A 23,231-nucleotide genomic window follows, 5' to 3' on the forward strand; every position below is an offset into this window, starting at 1 on the left:
AGGCGGAGTTCGTGAACCGGAGCATATTTTTATGAACTTTCCTGTTCGTGAACCGAGTTGTTCGTGAACAGAAGCGTTCGTGAACCGAGGTATCACTGTACATATTTTAGTATTGTGGTATAAATGCTATTGGAGACTCAAATTTGTTGTCTAAACAAAAAAAAAATCTATAGTCCGGAAACCCTTGATTAACATACAAATACTATACTCCATATCTGCACTCTTGTAAGTAGACAAAACATTAAACATTACATCTGATATGTATCTCTACTTTTGGATTTGTTTGAACAGCTTGAGAAATAGCTGTTTATCTGTAAATGCATACTGCTGAGGGCATGTCTAGTAGTTATCTGCATGACAGTAAAATAACTATGTTACATTAGATTTATTTTAATATTTTAGAAAGTTAATTTATAATAAATTCATACTTGAGCAAAAGTAAATTAAACATTTAAACAAGCATCTAAAAGACAAATAATAGATGCAAATTCAGTGACATTTAGAGCCCATTCACACGACGCCGGACGCTTGTGCCGCTAGAGGGGAGAATTCCCATTGCTGTCTATGGAGATGGTTCACATCTCATAGACGCCGTACGCCTGCCGCCTGAAAAAAAGTCCCTGACCCTTTTTTTCAGGCGGCATTGGCGTTCGGCCATACAAAGCAATGGCAAGGCTTTGTAAAAAAAAAAAAAAGTTACACACTCGCGGCAAAATACGCCGCGTACGCGGCGTATCTTGTCGCGGAGGTGTGAATGGAGCCTTACACTGGATGTAAGGGAAATTGTGAATCCAATAAATACTTTAATAATTATATTGAACATATGCATTTAGCTTTTTACTTCATCACTTTTTTTTTTGTCTAGGAAAGTGCAAGATATGGTATGTTCAATCTGAATATTTATGTTTATTTTAAAGCTGTAATGAACCCATAACCAAAAATTTTATATATTGTAGTTTACTAATTATTAGATGTGGTGGGTTTATTCCTTTTCTCTTTTGAGGCTTTTTTTCCTCTGTTTTCGCCTGGTAATCTGACCAGTAACACACCTCCTGTATTAGCGTCCCACCCCTCCGAATGAAGGAGCACAGGGGCACCTTTGGACATTGTTAGTCTGTTGGAGGGAAGTGTTAAGGCCCGTACACAAGATCAGATAATACAACGGGAATTGTGTGATGACAGGATGTTGCCGGATAATCTGACCGTTTGTACGCTCCATCAGACAATTGTTGTCGGACTTTCCACCAACAAATGTAGGATAGCATGCTTTAAAATTGTCCGCCAACAAATGTGCGTTGTCGGATTATCCGATCATGTGTACACCACACAAAAGTCCAAAGTACAAACATGCATGCTCAGAAGCAATGCTCACCCTAACACAACATTAGCAGAAGTTGCCCAAAGGGTGGCGCTAAAGAGCTGAAAAAACACATTTTGTGTTTGTTGGCCGACAATTCTTTGCCGTTTGTATGCAATACAAGTTCACGGCCAACACCCTTCAGACAAAAGTCTGAGGCTTTGTCCGCAGAAAGTCTGATCGTGTGTATGAGGCTTTAGATGTACTACCAATTTTAAATACACTAACAAATTGAAGCCAAATTTCAGCTCACACTGCAGTCACAAAAGGAGTTACCGCAACATTTTTTTTTTTATTTGGGATAAAGGTTTTACATGAATAAATTAACCCTGACCATTGTAAGCATATAGTCAGTAGTAAATGGTTTGTCTCATTTCTGTAACTGATCTCAAAGACCGCTTTTTCTTTTAAAAAAATAAATAAATAAATAGCCAGATCATCAAGTGAAAATAAAGGAAAGAAAGCCTAAAGAAGAAAACGAATGCAGCCATCACATCTAAGAATTGATAAACTGCAATATAACAAATAATTGCATTTGGGTTTAATAATACTGCTTTAAGTGTTACGGTACTTGAAATTTTAAAAGGTTTAACCATTGAAGATTTATTTGAAATAATACTTAGAAATGTGGATTGTTTCTAAACAGCACCCAGAAAGTACCCTTCTTGACATTTGACATTTGTGCCTATGCGTTCTTGTTCTGTATCTTAGATGTTCTTACATCTACAGTGCAGTGTGAGATGCTCTAGGCACTGTTGCCTCTGACAAGATTTGGAGTTAGATTTGGTGTTGTCACTACTGTGATGATAAATGTTCTGTTTGCTGGAGAGAAAGCTATACCTGAAAGCTTGCCGTGCAAGCACCTTCCTGCTTCAATAATATGGTGGATCTGTGTTTTCTGAATCTGCTGCTTTCCCTGCAGCGATCTTCTTTAATATTACCCAGTCAGCTATCAGATTACCAGTCATCAGAGACATGAGAAAGCAAAGCTTTTCTCCTCTACCAAGTATGTCACACAAAGTCACAGTGGCATGTAGTGCCGGGACAAGGTCACCTAGATTCAAATCCAGGGCGAACATGCCAAATTAACCCCCTACAACCCTCAAGATATATGTGTCAGCAAAAATCTCCTCTCCCTAAAAAAACAAAGCACTAATCTGCATGCTCGCCCCCAAAGCAAAAATTCCCCCTCCTCCCAGTACAAATCTGTCCCCCTGCTGAAATCACCCCTCCCAGCACAAATCTTTAGCCCCCCCACCCCCATTCCCACCTAGCAAAAATCCATACCTCTCAAATATCCCCTCCAAGTACAAATCTTCTCCCTTCACACTCCAAATCCCTAATTTCAGCACAAATTACCCTCCCCCAAACCTCCAACCAAGCAATAGTCCCCTCAAAAATGTCCCTGCCTAGCACAATACCACCAATCGTCCCTACTAGCATAACCCCCCCCCCCCCCAAAAAAATAATCTCCCCTCTACCAATTTACTTTTATATCCCCGTCCTAGCACAAATTATCTTCCCAATACCCCCTCCCAACACCCCCCCCCCCCCCCCAAATCACCACTGCTAGCACACCTTCCCAAATTTGTCCTCCTAGATCAATTCTTATCCCCTGCCCCCCCCCATAAATTCCCATTCCCCTCCCCCAATTTCCCTCCACCTCACATGATACCTCAGTGCCCAGGGAAGCTTTCCCTCGTGCTCACCCCTTGTGCCAGCCCTGGTGGCATGGTTAGTAAGTAATGCAGGGAACCGTCAGGCAAAATTGATGACTTAGTGCTCTGCCCCCTGCCTATCTTTTTTTGGTCATAGCTTCCACAGCTCAGGTATTCTTTAAAGAGCTAGTTGCTTAGCTGTCATGCTGGCTCTTTTGCTTCTGTACTTTGAGTAACAGTTCTGCATATCAGTCCTAACTTTGCTTCAACTTTCCTGATTGTATACGTAGATAAGTGACAAAAGAATTAGTAACTGCAAGGTATTATGCCTAAGTTACAAATTACCTTCTGGTTTCTAAAAACTAGTAGACTTAGGAATATGATTTTCCTCTATTGTTCTTGTGTTTACTCCACCGTTAATATAGTGTCTCCCTGTCTCACCTCATCATTTGACGCTAATGACAATTTCTTCTTCCAAAGCCCAAAAATATAAAAACAGCTAGATTGATTAAACTAAATATCACTTCTGGTTACCTTTGGCTTTTATGTTTTTTGATAGTCGTCTCAGTTACTAAACAAATCAGTCAATTTATCAAGTAGTAGAATATAAATGCATTTACATCAGATGATCACAGTGCTAATTTTCTTTATTTTATTAACAGCCTTTGGTAATAGTTTATTGTTGCTATTACATAGTGTTGAGGGCTTTCATATATTGTGTTTTTTTTTTTATGTCTCAGAACAGCTGCTCATAGTGTATGTCTCACATTACAAAGAGGTGCTGGCAACAATGGCATGCATAAGTACCTGTTGTAAATGCTTAGAAAATTGCTAAGTACAGTAGACAAGTCAATAAAACCCTTTTATCACATTCTCAGATCTCTAAGACTTTGTTCTGAGGCTGTAGTTTTTGTTATAATAACATATTGTCTAACAAATCAGTTGCTTTTAACACATCTTTTTGTGGTTGCTATCCCAACATTTTATTTGTTAACGTTGTTGCACAATGGAGTTGATTGGAGGTGTGTAGATAACTGTTAAAATTCCTTTTCAGTATTTAGTAGAGACAGTTTAGGTTTCAAACACCAAAAAAGCTGAAGATTCTATTAGATCACCAAGGTGAGTAATTGTAAACAGCAAGATGCAATGCAAACAGTCACTGATGGTTTAGCACAATGACCCCCATGATTTTCTAAGGCTCTGTTCCCACTAGTGAAAAAAGGAAGGTTTCCCCCACTGGGGTTTTCAAGGCAGCAAAAATTAACAAAATGGCAATGAGGATAGTAAAAAATATACTTTATTAATTGAAACCGCCAGGATTAAACAATTTAACTGTTAAAATATGAGCTCTGGTACATGACTAAAATCTCAATACAAAGAAGTGCAAACACTATGTATGTGGGCATGAATACAAAATTCTTGACGTGTTTCGACCCGTCCGGGTCTTCTTCAGAAGATATGTTTGACTGTGAGGAAATTGCATTTGGTAAGTAATACGAAATTCAAAAAACATTTTGCTGACATAAGCAGGAAATTACAAAGCATATTTACCGCACAGGCGGTTTTGCATAAGATCACATGACCAGAAATCCTCTAAAACATCTTCACAATGTCCTGAAAGCCAGGGCCGACAGCCGATCAATTGTCCACCAGAAGAGGGCACCACATCGAACCATACAAGTGTAGCGCTACCCCCTCAGGAGCCGCTGGTTAGATTTGGGACGGCGTGTTATGTTACCTCTGTGATGTGTCTAGGGATGATGATGATGAGGAGCAATGACGGAATGTCCAAACAGCAGGGTGTCATTTTTTATGCTTTTATTTCTTGCCCAACATGGCAAACAGTTAACTTGAGGTAGATAGAGAAGGGTTGGTGGAAGGAGAATTTGCAAATTCAGGCCTATAGATAATGGAAGCAGTCCTGCCTCCAATAGGACTTTAACTCACGTCGCCATTCCAGCCGGAGTGGGTATAGTGTACCTGGACAGGCCTCTCACACCGACCTGGCAGCCAAGGTATCACTCAGAACCTTTGATAAGGAACAAGTCTCTGCCACCGACTTGGCTCTAATGGAATTAGAATTAGGAGTGGAACCTCTGCCACAGGCCCTCTACTCAGGAACATAGATAATAGAGCGTATCCTCTCAACGAATATAATTTGCCTGAATCTCCCTCAGGCAGACTTCTAGATTTTGGGGTCACCGACTGACAAGTTGCAGCATACAACTTCTCAGTGTCCGGCCACCCAGATCCCGGATGGATTGTCTAAGCCCTGTTGGATCACCTGCCTCCGGGCTCACCTCAGTCCGACTCCCCATCAAACAACACAACTCGCTTGGGATCTTCCTCATGAAGTGTGGGGACCCAGTAAGTCACTGGGGCCCCTTTGCAGCTTTAGTTGCTCTGGGCCATGAGGGCCCAGAGTCAGGAACTCCACGTAGCACGTGCGCCCCGGCCTGGTAGGCCATCTCGCCGGGGGACCCGTGATGTGCGCACACCCTAAAGGTGGGTGCCGCACCTGGAACCAGGAACGGGCGAAGAACAACCTCACAAAATGGCGTCTGCCAAAGAAATACCCTCCCCCAGCATGCCCGTGAGGGAAACACTCCTCTGATTGGCTGCTGGAGAAAGGCGCCTCTGCCTGGACTCCCTCTGGCGCCACCTGTCACCCAGAGATGCAAAGGTATCTCTGGAACACAGAATGAACCCACAGAGCAGTCCAGCCTGGCAGAAACACAATTTAAACAAATCAACATGGATGAGAGCAAAGTAACTCTCTCATCCCCCTTCTAAATTTAACATAGCACCTGTACTGAAAGTACACAGGCGCTACACAGGGAGTCACACAAATAGAGGGAGCAGTATCCCACGCTAAAAGCGTGGGACAGTGGGGAAAGGAGACACCACACCTGCAGCAATTAAACAGGAAACATGAGATTGAGGTTTATAGTGTTGCACAAACATATAATTCTATAGTTTAAGTGCCTGTTCCCACTAGTGTGACCCCAAAGTCGCGCGATTTACAGTGCGACTTTGCAATGCGATTTTTGATGCGATGTCATGCTACTGGTGAGAACAAGTCACACCGAAGTCAGAACAAAGTAGTACAAAAACCTTTATTGGAGTCCCTGCGACTTGAGTCGCATCAATTAGAACACGGACCATTGAAATACATGGATTTTGATTTTCTCATGTGTCAAGTCACACAACAACTCGCATTTGTGGAAACAGAGCCTTAGACACAGGTTTAGGAACAAATCTGATCTGACTACAGTTTTCTAACTATAACTCATTAAGTTTGATGTTGTTTGTCATAAAGTACAGTTGTACCAGTTGAAAAGAAAAGGAAAAGTCTATAGCCTTATACACACGTACGTGTTTCCCGGCTGACTTTTTACCGCCAGGAAACCCTAGGGGAAAACCGAGAACCTGCTCGGTAACATTTCCACCTACACACGACCGGGTTTTCCGACAGGAAAACTGCCATGGGAGCTTTGGTCGGGAATCCCGGCCATGTGTATGCTCCATCGCAGTGTTTCCCATAGGAAAACTGCCAAGTTAAAAAACGCTGAGATTCCTGTCGGGAAAAAAGAGAGCCAGTTCTCTTTTTTTTTTTACAGCAGTTTTCCTGTCGGGAAAACTGCGATGGAGCATACACATGGACGGTTTTACCGGCCAAAAGCTCTCATGGCAGTTTTCCCGATGGGAAAACCGGTCGTGTGTACGAGGCTTAAGAGAAGTTATAATGTATTTCCAGTTAGTACATATTGTTTTTTTGTTTTTTTTAGTGCTAACATTAAATGAATCACTTTTTTTAAACAATATCTTTATTAATTTCATAGAAGGTACACAAAAAGTACCAGGTGGCCCAGAACACGCAGGTGCAGGCCATCCTGGACCCACTGATGTGCTCACAAACAAACCCCGCAAACCAAAATAGGGGAAAAAGAAAATCAACATTAAAAAAGTATACCATAAAGAGAATATAAGTGTGTGTTGGCTCATGTTTAACTCATTACGACAGCAGTAATAACAGCCGACTCAGGCCTCCCTAAATAGCAGGATACAATTATGGAGCAGATGATCAAACTCTTCCTCATCCCCAGTCCCAGATATATGCGAGGACTATGCAGTAATGTCATCTTCCAGCCATAGGCCCATATTTTGTCGAACTTCAGGAAGCACCCCCTGTTTGCATAAGTGATTTTGTAAAGTACTTTCCAGGTACTTTTAATTATTTTTAAATTAAAATGAAACTGGATCTTAATGATTTTTTAATTAAAATGTGATTGGAACAAATACATTGTTGTTTTTATTATATCTGCCTGGAGTTTAGCTTTATCAAACACGTCAAGACTACGTGTACAGTATATATGTTAAATATATGTGGAAGCCAAACAAACGAATCAGGTTTCCATGCAAAGAGAGAGTTCTGCTCTTATTTATGGGAGTACAAGCATTTGGATATACACAGAATAAAACGCAGAGCAAAGCTTACTTAGAGGTTAACCATGCCCATATAAGAAAACAAAATCCCAATAGAGGACTAGGCAGAAGACTATGACCAGGGCAGCTGAAACTTGAATTGCTGTTAACCAAAAACTGAAAAGATGAAAAAATAAAATATAGAAAACTACACATGGTGGAAAGTACAATTCAATAAAAGTAAACACAACCAAAATGCTCTCAATACTGTTTGATCTGCAACTGCTATGGTACTGCATATGTGATCAGTTATGACTCCAGCCATTTGATGGTTTGACAGTTTGGTCGAGGACAATTCCAGCGTTCCAGGAATGTAACTGCTTTTTGAAACCATTAAATTGATGTGTTTACACTTTATGACTTACTGCTGTTCAGGGGCTCTGGTCTTAGGCAAAATGGCAGCCTCCAGCAAGAAAAAACAGGAGCAATGCTGGAGGCTATTTACAGCATACACTAGTTTTGGTAGCATAATTATTCATGTGGAATGTATGTTCCTTGCTAATGAACATCATTTTTTTATCAGGTTGTTATAGGTAAAGTTCTGCTTCAAGTAAAGTCAAATTTAACCGGTTTGAAAGTTATGGACTTGTGTTTTCTTTTATCAGTATGGCTCTTTGGGAAAGATAATTCTTAGATGCCACAGATTATACAATATGTTAAGCCAACATAGTTAGTTAAAGGATTTGTAAACTGCATCAGAGAAAAACCTGAAATCACTCCACCATTTCACACATATTGCATATATTAGGATTCACGTAATAGCTAACATATGCAAAAGATGCATCAAAACAAATGGAGATTTGTATCATTCACCACAATCTGTAAAGCATTTTATTCTAAAGCCGGGTACACACTATTAGTTATTTTTTTGTTCAACCCCGTCACTGTCACTGTTAGTACTGAGCCGCTGTACTAACTATGCAAGGTCAGTTCAGCGGTCTCCCCAGCGGAGCTGTTGGGTTCTGACAGAGGGATGGCTCTCCTGTCAGAACACTTCAATCAGTGCTCTCTGCCATTGGCTTAGAGCACTGATCGGGAGTCGGTCGGATGCTGGTTTTCCAGCATGCACGTCTGACAGAAGGCAGGCGAATGGCCAGCTTCTGTCGGACAAACCAGCATACACACCCTGAATGTCGGCCATTTTTTTTAAACTGGCCGTTGTTTTCCAACATTCGGAACTGTGTGTACGTGGCTTAAAGCAACTGATACCACCAGAGTATAGAGAAGTCATCATTAGGTTCAGACAATGGACATTTAGCAAACATTGTGTGTGCATGCTCGGTAAAAACAAAGACCTGCTTCCTCCTGAAAGACTTATCAGGAGCCAATCTGTGTTGCTAGGTTTAGAAAAATCAGCTCAGTTTACAAAAATTACATTAAGGCTAGAAAAATTATAACTTAAATTTTATAATCACTCTTTGTACATTTGAATGACAACATCGGACGCTGTTATTTATTTTCTTTTTTTATGGGGCCCTGTGCGTTAGTATAGTGAAAATAAATGCATTGTTTTCCACATCTGTTGAGCTATGCCTGTTATACATCAAGCAGCGATAGCAAAAATATGCATTGACTTTCTTCTTTCGTCTCTTCTTTTCACAACAGCTCTCTTAAAAGAGGTCTTAGCACAACATGCATTTTGTATGTCAACACTTGGGTAATTTGTGGGAATCCAGATGTCCAATGAAATATTATTACACAAAGTTTATTTTTTTCAGTGCAGATCTGCTGATTTTAGGGCATTAACAGATTATTATTAGGAAGTAATAGCAAATAGAAATGATGTAACTGAACACTTTAACACCACTCCAGCCATTTCCTGCATAATCTTCTTCGTTGATCTTATATTGTTTCCCTTATGGAGACTCTAACAGATAAGAGAACTACAAAAGCCCTAAAGGCTGACTTGGTGATTTCCGTGTATTAACATGGGAATTCTCAGTTCCATTTGCTAATTTAATATTTTCTATGCATCCATTTAGAGTGTAAATCCAGTTGTTTTGCTATATAACTTCCCGTTTTTAAACTAGAACATCAGTAACCTTTTCTGACTCGTTATCTTGATTAGTAGGCCATTAGGATAATGAGACTATCTATGAGTCTTTGTAGCACTACACTAGAGGCTCTAAAATAAATATATACAATATATAGTGAGGCACTGGCTGGTAGGATTTGAATGGTGTAAAAGTATGTACATTTCACCTATACATGATAGGTGTCTGCTTTTGAGGAAGCAAACTTAGGCCTGTAACAATAATAAGCCCTGTTATGGGTCATTGATCCCAGAGGCTTTGTACAGCTTTGTTTCTGGCCTTTATTCCTAGGTCCTATGTTGTACCTGTTATTTAGATCTCGTTAATTAGCTGACTGATACTCAAGGCTCTCTCTCTGCTTTAAGGGACTGCTGCTGTGTGAAATGGCTGACTGCTGACAAAACACTTACACCTCATGCACACAGACATTAGTTAACACACTCTTGAAGTCTTGAAGCATCAATTGTTTGGTGCTTTCTTGCACAGTTTTTGAAGGAACTCAGCAGGTAGGTTGTTCCAGATATCTTGGAGAACTAACTACAGATCGTCTGTGGATGTAGGCTGCCTCATATCCTTTTGTCAATGTAAGCCCAGAGATCCCTCGATGATGAGATCAGGGCTCTGTGGGGGCCAACCCATTGTTCCAGAACTCCTTACTCTTCTGTACACTGAAGATGTTTTAATGACATTGGCTGTATGTTTGGTAATTTTCCTGCTGCCAAAAAAATTTGGGACCAATCACACTCCTCCCTGATGGTTAAGTGTGATGGATAAATATCTGTCTGTATTTCTCAGCATTGAGGACACCATTGATCGGGCAATGTTGAAGACCGTAAGCACAGTGGTCAGCCAAGTAAACTTAATGCAGCAAAAGAAAGGCACACCATGCTTACTTTTCTTCTACATCGGAAGATGTCCAGATCGGGCCTACTCTGAAGAGTACTCTTCTTTCCAGGTTATAGGCTTACACAGCATACACGGCATATCAGGGATAGCCTGTTCCTATCACTCTAAAGATAAGTAGTCCTGTCTGGTTTATTGCGTTAGGTTTTGCCCAGGTTGTCAAAAATCTTTTTATATCTCCTCCAGCTTCTTTCGCCAACTTCATGTTTGCATGCACCAGGGTTGCCAACTTTCAGTAAATTTACAAACAGTTTGTAAAATCCATAGATGTTGCATCTGTCCATGAATGTCAGTTACGGACATGTAGCCTACATGTTCCGTAATGGACATTCAAGGACAGATGCAAAAAGTATGGATTTTACAAACTGTTCGTAGAATTACTGAAAGTTGGCAACCCTGGCATGCACTCACTCTAGCATTGCCTGCATATCATTGTTCAGAACTGGCTCCCTGATAACAATGGCCTATGAGGTTAATATACCTAAGGAAAATAGACTACTTTGCAAAGTGCAGTCAAGCTCTGCAAGGGCGGTTGCTCTAGAGCTTAGTAAATGAGGTAGTTTCACTTTGCAAAGAATACCCAATCACGTGCAAGGAGAATAAAATAGCATGTTTGCTTGCACATGATTGGATGATGGAAGTCAGCAGAGCTTCTGCTCATTTACTAAGCTCTGGAGCAATTGCTCTTGCAGAGTGCAACTGCACTTTGCAAATTGTACAGTCTATTTGCCTTTAGTAATTCAACCCCTATGTCTGAGCAATGTGTATCAGCACAACCACTTGTGATCCCCAGCAAGGGAGCATGTTATGTGGTGACAACGTGGGAGCATAACCGGGAGACATCTGTCACCATATAACAGGAAGTGCCTGAATAAAAGCCTTCTTGGCAGGGTTGCAAGGTGTTTTTTCAATGAAGGCTGCAAATTTGAAAGAACTGAAGCAATTTATGAAATGACATTAACATGCTAAATCGTATAACAGAGTTTAGTGGTTATCTTTTGATCTAATTTAAATAAGCAAGATTAATTTATGATTGAGTGAGGTGTGCTTTAACAAGAAGCCAATTTTCCCTATACCTCTCTGCTGTATAATTTCTGTGACAGTCCTGGTCAGCACATTGTTTGTGTCTGACACGTTGTTTGCGTAAGTCGTTCGCGAAGAGGGCTGGACGTAATTTACGTTCACGTCTAAAGCAATGATGATTTGCGGCGGAAGTTCGAGCATGCGCACTTTCGTAAAAAATACGTCAAATACGTGGGGTCACAGTAAATTTCAATAAAACACGCCCACACCATCCACATTTGAATTACGCGGGCTTACGCCGGACCACATACGTTACGCCGCCGTAACATAGGGCGCAAGTTCTTTCTGAGATACGTTACGCCGCGCGGATAGATACTCCATTGTATCTGAATCCGGCCCTGTATATATTGCTCTCATAGTAAAAGAAGTAATAATTTGTGATCTTGCTGACAGTGACCACACCACAATACATTGTTATTACAAAATTCACATGCTACTATAAGGATTAGCTATCATATGTCATTTTCATATACAAGGAGATATTTGCCAGACTCACCTTTAATATTGTTTGTTGGATCTATTCTTTATCTAGATTCATAGCTATGTTTATACTTTTTCTTACAATAAAAGCAATCCAATTTATAAGTTATCAGTCAGATCAGCTTTTTTCAACCGGGGTGCCCAGGCACCCTGGGGTTCCTTGAGGTTTCTTCAGGGGTGCCTTGGCAAAATGCCCAAAAATTGCCCCAAAATTGTATAAAAGCCAGTGGGTAAAAGAAACCTGTCTGTTAACCACTTACCCCCCGGACCATATTGCTGCCCAAAGACCAGAGTACTTTTTGCGATTCCGCACTGCGTCGCTTTAACAGACAATTGCGCGGTCGTGCGACGTGGCTCCCAAACAAAATTGGCGTCCTTTTTTTCCCACAAATAGAGCTTTCTTTTGGTGGTATTTGATCACCTCTGCGGTTTTTAGTTTTTGCGCTATAAACAAAAATAGAGCGACAATTTTGAAAAAAAATAATATTTTTTACATTTTGCTATAATAAATATCACATTTTTTTCCTCAGTTTAGGCCGATACGTTTTCTTCTACATATTTTTCGTAAAAAAAAATCGCAATAAGCGTTTATTGATTGGTTTGTGCAAAAGTTATAGCGTTTACAAAATAGGGGGTATTTTTATGTAATTTTTATTATATTTTTTTTACTAGTAATGGCGGCGATCAGCGATTTTTTTTTCCGGTACTGCGACATTATGGCGGACACTTTAGACACTTTTGACACATTTTTGGGACCATTAGCATTTTTATAGCGATCAGTGCTATAAAAATGCATTGGATTACTATAAAAATGCCACTGGCAGTGAAGGGGTTAACACGAGGGAGGGGAAGGGGTTAAGTATGCCTGGGTGTGTTCTTACTGTGGGGGGGGGGTGGCCTCACTAGGGGAAACACTGATCCTCGGTTCATACATTGTATGAACCGAAGATCAGCATTTCCCCTGCTGACAGGCCCGGGAGCTGTGTGTTTACACACACAGCTCCCGGTCCCCGCTCTGTACCGAGCGATCGCGTGTGCCTGGCGGCGATCGCGCCCGCCGGGCACACGCACGGGAGTCGGGGGCGAGCGGGGGGCGCGTGCGCGCCCCCTAGTTGCGGCTGGGAGAGAGGACGTCATATTACGTGCTCTCGCCCAGCCGAGCCAACTTGTTGACGTATAACGGCGGTGGCCGGTCGTCAAGTGGTTAAGCTTTGTACACACGATCGGATTATCTGACGGGAATTGTGTGATGACAGGCTCTTGTCTGAAAATCCGACCATTTGTATGTACCATCGGACAATTGTTGTCGGATTTTCTGCCAACAAATGTGGAATAGAAGGCTTTAAATTTGTCCGCCAACAAATGTGTGTTGTCGGATTATCCGATCGTGCGTACACAAAACTCAAAAGTACAAACACACATGCTCAGAAGCAATGCTAATCATAACACAACATTAGCAGAAGTTGCCCGAAGGATGGCGCTAAAGAGCGGAAAAAACACGTAGTTTCGTGTTTGTTGGCCGACAATTCTTTGCCGTTTGTATGCAATACAAGTTCATGGCCAAAGCCCTTCGGACAAAAGTCCTACGCTTTGTCTGCAGAAAATCCGATCGTGTGTATAAGGTTTTAGTTACACAAAGCCACAGGTTTTCATTGTGCAACATTACAACCTTCTAGCTGCCAACTGCCTAAGGGAGAATGACATCATCAGTTGATCAGGAGGAAGTCAGTTGCCTGCATATCACCCTTGTTTCACCTTCCCTTGCCTTTTTCTATTAGCTTTTTCTATTAGCTTTGGGGTCTCATTAGCTGAGTGATGGAGAAAAACTGAGGGAGAAGAGAAACATTGCAATACTAGTCAGTACCAGTTTGCAAAAGTGTATTTGCTTTGGAAGAATAAATCACCTTTAACGTTGGGTGTCCTATGTGTCCTATGTGTAGTGATGTTACTGCATTATGTAAAACAGGGGTGTCCAAACTTTTTTCAAAGAGAGCCAGATTTGATGAAGTGAACATGCGTAATGGCCGACTTTTTTGACTGACATTCTGTGAACCATTAAAATTTGGTCTAAGTGTGTTCCTCCGAGTATTAATACACGGCCCAACAAGAATTCTCTTGCCTTTGTGGCTGTGCGTGATGAAGAGATGAGCTCAGGCGTGTTATTTGGATATACAGTATTTATCGTCGTATAACACACACACCTTCACGTTAAAAAATCTTACATTTTAAATAAAGAACTGTGAAGCAAAATAAGGGTCACAGCCCATCAGTGCAGCCTCACAAGTGCCCATCAATGCAGCCTCACAAGTGCCCATCAATGCATCCTCACAAGTGCCCATCAATACAGCCTCACGAGTGCCATAAATGCAGCACCCACACATTGCCCTGAATGCAGACTCACCATTGCAGCCTGATGCATGCCCATCTGCAGCATCGGAGGAGACAGGCAGGGGGCGGGATGAGCGCCGACAGACATACAGGAGAAACTCCTGTTTTATCGGCTGGCTCTTTAATAGAAAGTCCCACCTTCTGTGATGGACAGAACAGTCGTCCAATGGAGACGGGACTTTTTACAGAGGTCGCTGTATAAACAGGAAATACTCCTGTATGCACGACCCTCGTCCCGCCTCCTCCTCCGGGAGCCAGCATGTATTTCTTTTGTGGCCCCCGGCACTCAGGGATTCGTTGGGGGCCACAAAAGATATACATGTCAAAATGACCAGGCGGGCCGTCCGAAACCGAGACGTGGGCTGCGATTGGCCCGCGGGCCGGACTTTGGACATGCCTGATGTAAAACTATCAGAATAGTTTTTACATTTTAGAATGAGGCGTCTCAAGACTGTCCATAGTTTTGGAGGGTGCCGTTTTTTTTCGAGGAAACCGTTGAGGATCTCGTCGGGCCAAAAAGAAAGCATGTCTTCTTTTTCCTCGACGGGAATGGGAAAATTTGGCTCGCCGAGATCCTCGGCGGCTTCACAAGGAACTCGACGTGCAAAACGATGTGTTTCGCCCGTCGAGTTCCTCGGACGTGTGTACGAGGCTTCAGATACTCTGCGCTAATCAGCAACTGTTATCTGTTACCAATTTTTGATTCGTTGGCGATTTTTAATTTTTTCTTATGTTGCAAATGATCATCTTTGTTAATTTGTTTCACATGCAAGAAGGGTCATTGTAATGACAGTTTAAGTTGAAGTGTATTGTATTTATATCATACCTTCCCTTGTCATATCCCCAGATACTTATGCAAGTAAAATTGTTCAAGCAAATGATTTGGTTTCTAAGAAATTTCCCATTTGAGACCCAGTGGCATAATCACTGGGTCTTTCTGTTATGCCTAGTATACACAATGAAAAAATCAGATGAGAGCCAATCATTTCATGCAAAATTATCTGAAGGGACGAGCACAATTTTTTTTCTCATATACCAGAACAAACGATTTTTGTTTAATCAGTACAGTTTTTATCTGAAAAGAAATGGTAGACCAAGACCACACAATGAACTTTCGGAAATGAAAGAATACATTACAATACAATACATTACATCACTTCCAAAGTTGTATTCTGTCTTATCAGAATTGTCATATTTAGTAACCTCTTCATTTTCGATATGAGACTAGCATGGAAAAAAAAAAAAGACAATCATTCGTCCAATATTCTTATCGTGTGTAAGGCCTCGTACACACGGCCGAGTTTCTTGGCAAAAAACAGAAAGAAACTTTGTTTGCCGAGGAAACCGGTCGTGTGTACATTTTCGTCGAGGAAACTGTCGAGAAACTCGATGAGCCAAAAAGAGAGCAAGTTCTCTATTTCCTTGATGGGAATGGAGAAACTTGCCTTGTCGAGTTCCTCGACAGCCTAACAAGGAACTTGACGAGGAAAACGATGTGTTTCGCCCGTCGAGTTCCTCGGTCGTGTGTACGAGGCTTAAGAGGTTTTAGTCTGTGCTCCATAGTAAGATCGAGGGGCCAGCAGAGCTGTGTAAACTTTAACAGCCAGGAGTCTGTTTACACTTCTTCAGCCAACTCTGCCTAAGATAAATCTTGACTCCATGTAGGAAATTGGAATTGGGCTGTAACCCAATAGATCTCATATTCAGTCAGAGAATTTAATCCAAACATTTGGCAAATTGATGGCACAAAGCTAAGTCTTTTTAACTAATTGCACTCATCTTAAAGTGTGTCAAGCCAAACATATATATATATATAGATATCTATATAGATCTATATATCTATATCTATATAGATATCTAGTTTTATATAGATATTTATATATATTGCTTTGGATACTTTGGATATAGTGGGAAAGACTGGAACACTTGTTAGGCCTCGTACACACGACCGGATCTGTCCGATGAAAACGGTCCACGGACCATTTTCATCAGTTGTACACACCATCAAACCAAAATCCGCGCGGACAGAATACGCGGTGACGTGACGACGACATGAAGGCGACGTGACGGCGACGATGACGCGGCGATGTGCGCAAACCCGGAAGTTAAATGCTTCCACGCATGCGTCGAATCACTTCGACGTCATGCGCGGGTTCTCGGGCCAGCGGACATGTCCGATCGGTCATACTGACCATCGGACATGTCCGGCGGACATCGTTCCAGCGGACAAGTTTCTTAGCATGCTAAGAAATTTTTGTCCCCCGGAAAACGGTCGGCTGGACAAATGTCCGCTGGAAAACGGTCCGGTCGGCTGTACAGATGACCGAACATGTCCGCGGAAACTGGTCCGCGGACCAGTTTCAGCGGACATGTTCGGTCGTGTGTACGAGGCCTTAGAGAAATTGACTCACTTCCTGCCCTACTTACAATGGTTTTACCAGATAGAAGTGAAGGAAAACATGCAATATCGATAGAGAAGGAATCAAAACCTGACGGGTTCTAGCCACCACCTAATCTACTATAAAAAAAAATAAAAAATTATTTCTGTCTGCATTGCTTTGACAGGTTTTCCCTTACTTCCTGTCCTGAGAAATGTTAAATGTTGTTAGCAGGACATAAAATAAAAAGTTTTATACAGGAGTTCTTTAATATAGGAGTTCTTAAAGGGGTTCTAAAAGCGGAGTTCCGACAAAAAAATATATTAAAAGTCAGCCGCTACAAATACTGCAGCTGCTTACTTTTAATATTAGGACACTTACCTGTCCTGGGTGCCCGCGAAGTCTGCACCCGAAGCCGATCTCTCGGTCAGTGGTAAATGGTTTGTCTCAAACACTCTAAGGCCTCGTACACACGGCCGAGGAACTCGACGTGCCAAACACATCGAGTTCCTCGGCCAGTTCAGCCCTGAAGCCGCCGAGGAGCTCGGCGGGGCGAGAGCTCCCATAGAACAACGAGGAAATAGAGAACATGTTCTCTATTTCCTCGCCGAGCTCCTCGTCGGCTTCCTCGGCCGAAAGTGTACACACGACCAGTTTCCTCGGCAGAATTCAGCCAGAAACTCGGTCGGAAGCTGAATTCTGCCGAGAAAACTGGTCGTGTGTACGGGGCCTAACTGCTATATTTGCAGGACAGCTTGTTCTGCTGAAAAACAAAAGACTTACTGGCTGGAGTGAAAATTAAGGAAAGAAGGCCCAAAAAATAAAAAATTAATGCAGCAATCATATCTAATGCCACGTACACACGATCGGAATTTCTGATGGAGTAAAATCCAAAGGAATTTTCCGTCTGAATTCCCATTAAGCTGACTTCCATCAGTCTTGCATACACACTGTCAGGCTAAATTCCGACCGTCCAAAACGCAGTGACGTAAAACACTACAACGAGCTGAGAAAAATAAAGTTCAATGCTTCCGAGCATGCGTCGACATGATTCTGAGCATGCATGGGTTTTTTCTCGGAGTTGCACACAGACGATAGGAATTTCCGATCGTTTTCTTTTTGCCATCGGAAAGACATGTTCTATTTCTAAACACCTATGGAAAAAAGTCAGATGGGGCCCACACATGATCGGGATTTTCGATGAAAAAAGTCCATCTGACTTTTTTCATCGGAAATTCCGATCGTGTTTACGTGGCATGAGAATTGGTAATCTGCAATGTATTAAATGTTTGCTTTTGGGTTTAGTACCACATTAACCTGGGGTCCATGGTCCCCTAAGTGATCCGTAGATTGGTTTCAGGGAGTCCATGAGGGTCAGATAAAAAATAACTATTGTATTCGCTATACAGCCTTCCCCTTGTCCTAATCAATGGTTTCCCATTGAAAAAAATTCAAGAAAATGCATCCTACCACTTGTTATTGTTATAGTGTTGACTGCTAAATACCTCTTGACTCGTTGTTGGCCCATGTTTACCATTTAAAATGGTATCATCGTTCTGTGCACAGCCGCCATCTTGTGTCCCTCTGTAAAAGGAGTGAGTTTTTTGTTAAGCTTGTTCACTGTATTCAAACTGTGTATTTCATATATGTTGTATGTATGACGCAATCATATTTCAATAAATTAAAGTACATATATTCATTGCATGTATAGTTGCGTTTGTGTGAATATTACTGGGGAGGGGTACATAGCTTTCATCGGATTCTTAAAGGAGTCTGTGACTCAAAAAAGGTTAAGAACCATTGCTTTTAAGCTGGACATACACATTCCCTTTTCCAGCTCTGAGCAGAGTTGTCCTATAACCTACTCTAGGCTTGTAAAGACTAATTGTTGGATGATTTCTGTAGTTATAGGAAATACCCAGATATACGTAAAATAGTGAATAGGAATAGTGATATCTGTAAAATTTTAAAGCAATTTAAATACATCCAGCTAAACTAACATTTCAGTCTAAACTACTCCTGAAAGATAAGACTTAAACTATGTTTAGCCAAGAATTGGATTTCCTACCAATCCTTTACTTGTAGTCCCTGTACTCGCACAAAAGTGACAGTATACTCAACGGGACATAAAGAAATGGGGTCCTTCAAGGTTTTACTTTACCTAGAACCTCACAGGAATTATGAAGTAGACTTTTTGATGCGATTGAATGTCATGAATGAAAAATGTATTAAAATTAGATTTACGAAAGCATAGTTTGTTCTCGTAAAACACACATATATATTACAGGTCATAGATTTCTACACTAATTCAAAAAATACGGGGTTTACTGCTCACTTTAGCACTGTGGAGAGAGCCACCAGCTTTTTTCCCTATAAAGAAGATATTGAATTTGCATTTTGTCTATTAGTGACCTGCTGCCTTTTGAAAATGTTTAAATTGAATGTTCATATTTTTTTTTATAATTGTATGAATGCAGCTCAAGAGGACGTAGGCAACTTGTATCATCTGCACACACAGCTGGTTTATGTCGATATGGAACCAAAACTGAATGCTGCTATGGATGGAAGCGAAACAGCAAAGGTCAATGTGAAGGTAGGCTTCATGCTCAAGCCTTTCTCCTTTGTGTACTTCCAGTTATAGATCTAACAGTGAGTATTACAATCCAATCACCTAGAATGATATTGTAAAAGTAATAAACACGATCTGCCAGAAATCATTACAAAAAAAAAGTTAGGGCACCAAGCAGTAACAAACAATAAAACATCTTAAGTCACTTAAAGTATATACAGTATGTAGTTGTGACGGTATCGGTATGATATCCCCGTCAAGCATTCCCTCCTCTCCATACAAGAACATCACAGGATCCCCCACACATGAGTCAAGACTGGATGCTGGAACCAAGACACTTTATTGACACAAAAACTCAGCTTATATGTGGTTACAGCCTGTTAGGAACGCCCCCCTCACACAGTGGGGTTTCCCATACAGATTATAGGAGACAAGTCGGAGCCGACCATGCAGACACATTTCTTTAGATAAAGACATCAGGGGAGTTAATTACTACGCTGAAGCAATCAGAATAATTAACATACTACTTCTCTAATCATTTAGCCTGATGATACAATACACATCTTTTAAGGGTAAACACAGATCTTCTTTACACAACACAATAGATCAATTAACCTTTAGAATAGTGAGGGGACATTAGCACGTCAATAACCTGTCAGAGGAATGAATCACACATGAAATTCCTTTCTACATCTACCCATGGCTAGCAGGGAGCAGTACACTGAGACATATAGGCAAATGTATCACAATGGCCCCCCTTTTGCTCCCTGCTCCGGCAAATCCGGTTGGACCTTTCCTGGTCCAGTAGGGTTGACGGGTTTAGAGCTTTTAGTCCGAGGTTAACTCCGTTTGGCATGACTGATCTCCCTTGGCAACTGCTTCAGACTCAGGTATGTCACCGGGTCGTCAGATCACACGCCGGTCAGTCCCCAAGTCTTTGTGCGATCTGCAAAGTCACCAGAAGTCAGTGTGAAGACAGCGAATGGGTCTGTGCGCCGCCGTCTAGGTGTCCCGCTATGGGAGGGGCAGGTTATGGCTCTGAAGTGACAATCACAGGAGATTCATAAAAAGAAAAAGTTATATTTGTTGAAATGCTGTAGCACTGGTGCTCAGAGTCCGGGGGGGGGGGAAGAGGGGACTCAGAGCCCCATAAGGTCAGCCACCCCCTGCTCCCTCCGCAGCCGCCGGTTCTCCTCTTTGAGCTTCTCCAGCTCCATCTCCAGTTCATGGAGCCTGGGGGGGTCAGCCCGTTGTGACCTCAGGTGGTTGTTCTCCTCCTCCATGCGGCTTATCCACTCCTCCAGCTCTATGTACTCACGGATCAGATCCTGCTTGCTCATGTCCTGCAGGCTTTCCACGTGGTCCTTCATCATCAGGAACTGGGTGGTGGTGTAAGGGGCCACCGGTGGGCCCTTGGCGAACATCTCGGCCCGCATCTGGGGCGCCCGCTGCGATTCCATCTCCTCCAGTCGCTTCTTCTCCTCCCAGGTCCGCTGGTTATATGACTTCCAGGACCTCTTCTTCTTGGAGGGTAGCTGGCGGTGCCTCTTTCTGCCCAGCTCCCTCCAAGGCCCCTCCGGCTCATGGCTGTCGCCCATGACCAGCTGACAATAGTGTTCCCTGTTGTCCGTAATAACAGATTATACCATGAGGGCTTCGTAAGGGGTGCCCAATGGTTCTTCCTGACCCAGCTCCTGGGGATCCCAAGCCGAGTCTACACAATGGGCTGCTGCTGGTGAGCGGTACCCAGGTTGAGACCAATTTGACCTGGTGTTGTCATTCATGGGGCAATTCTGCTTGAAGTGACCCAACTGTTTGCACCGGAAGCAGCGTTGTTCGTTGTCCTCCTGGCGTGGGTAGCGAGGGCTATATGTCATCGGTCTGTTAGGCGGTTGGTATCTAGCGGCTGGTGGGTGTGAGGGCGCCGTTGGTTGTGGGGGTTGTACCCGTGGTGTGACCTGGTTTGTCTTGCGAGTATCCGCATATTCATCCGCCAACTTCGCGGCCTCTGGTAGAGTCATGGGCCTGCGATCTCTCACCCAATCCTTGACGTCCGTCTGGATGTGATTGTAAAATTGCTCCAGGAGCATTAGTTGCAAAATGTCCTCTGCGGTGGTGGCCTGGCTGCTGTTAACCCAGTTAGAGGCCGACAGGGACAACTGGCATGCCCATTCTGCGTAAGAGTCTTTCGTGGTTTTGCGTGAGTCCCTGAACTTCTGTCGGTGGGACTCTGGAGTTACCGCATAACGAGCCAGGAGCACTTCTTTAACCCTGGCGTAGCTATGGATATCCTGATCTGGCACGGTCCGGAAAGCATCAGAAGCTTTGCCTGACAGTTTGCCTGACAATATTGCAACCCACTCTCTTCTAGCTATTCGGTGCAGGTTACATTGTCGCTCAAAATCCGCCAGGTAGTTATCAATTTCACAGTCCTTTTCATCAAAAGCTTTAAAAGCGCTAAACGGAATCTTCCTTGCGTCTGCTGTGCTGTACTCACTGTTCGGAGAAGGTGCGGCTGCTTGTTGGACTGCTGCCAGTTTTAACTGTAGTTCTGCGTCCCTTATTTGTTTATCCTTCTGTAGTTCTGCGTCTCTTATTTGTTTATCCTTCTGTAGTTCTGCGTTTACTAACAGGTCCATCACTTTCAGCACCACATCCGGCGTTGGGTTCGGGCCGAACCACGCTAGATTCTCTCTCATTAGCTTGTTGGCTGGCGATTCCTCCTCCTGAATCACTGGTGTATCCATCTCTTGTACTGCTGGCGTTGCTGCAATCCCGTCCTCCTGGTCTATCTCCATTGATTCCGCTATGATGACCCGCTTGGTTTTGTTGCTAGAAATCCTTCCAGTAGTTCTTCCAGTGTCTGCTTGGAATCCGGGTGTGAAGGAGAGTAGAAGGGAAGATCCCGCTGCTGCCAACCAATTTGTGACGGTATCGGTATGATATCCCCGTCAAGCATTCCCTCCTCTCCATACAAGAACATCACAGGATCCCCCACACATGAGTCAAGACTGGATGCTGGAACCAAGACACTTTATTGACACAAAAACTCAGCTTATATGTGGTTACAGCCTGTTAGGAACGCCCCCCTCACACAGTGGGGTTTCCCATACAGATTATAGGAGACAAGTCGGAGCCGACCATGCAGACACATTTCTTTAGATAAAGACATCAGGGGAGTTAATTACTACGCTGAAGCAATCAGAATAATTAACATACTACTTCTCTAATCATTTAGCCTGATGATACAATACACATCTTTTAAGGGTAAACACAGATCTTCTTTACACAACACAATAGATCAATTAACCTTTAGAATAGTGAGGGGACATTAGCACGTCAATAACCTGTCAGAGGAATGAATCACACATGAAATTCCTTTCTACATCTACCCATGGCTAGCAGGGAGCAGTACACTGAGACATATAGGCAAATGTATCACAGTAGTCAAAAGGAAAGTAAGGATTAACACCATTGTCAAGTTTTTTATTGTTATTTTTTTCCCGGTAGATTTTTCCTTTTTATTTGAGCTGGTGTCTGTTGTCACCAGGACAGACAGAAACGGTAAATCCAAAATTTGTCACCAGATCTTACAATTAGTCCATAAATACAAAATGTCCAGCAGGGCCGATCTTAGGGTCACAGATGCCTGGGTGCAGAAATATTTCTGGTGCCCCCGCTTGGGCGTGGTTATCGTAATAACTCCTCCTTTTTACAGATGTTTCTATGGCAACGACCCAACTCAGAGATGCTCCCCTAAGGAGTCATTGTTACCCTGGGATCCTCCCATGAGTTGTTTACACTGCAGGAGACAGTCAGAGACTGCAGACATGATACATAAGATGGTGAGAGACTGCAGACATGATACAGAAGATGGTGAGAGACTGCAGACATGAT

At 42.5% G+C, this 23,231-nt stretch overlaps 1 protein-coding gene across 1 annotated transcript in view; it reads left to right on the plus strand.

Moving 5' to 3' along the window:
* EGFL6 (EGF like domain multiple 6) overlaps positions 1–23,231 on the plus strand; it is a 99,558-nt gene that overhangs the window by 12,977 nt on the left and 63,350 nt on the right. Inside the window, exon 2 of the mRNA XM_040336519.1 lies at positions 19,243–19,358. Within this exon, the coding sequence (XP_040192453.1) occupies positions 19,243–19,358 (116 nt within the window). The remainder of the gene's footprint in view (positions 1–19,242; positions 19,359–23,231) is intronic.

This window comes from Rana temporaria, chromosome 2 (genome assembly GCF_905171775.1).
Source record: "Rana temporaria chromosome 2, aRanTem1.1, whole genome shotgun sequence".
NCBI classification, from domain to species: Eukaryota; Metazoa; Chordata; class Amphibia; order Anura; family Ranidae; genus Rana; species Rana temporaria.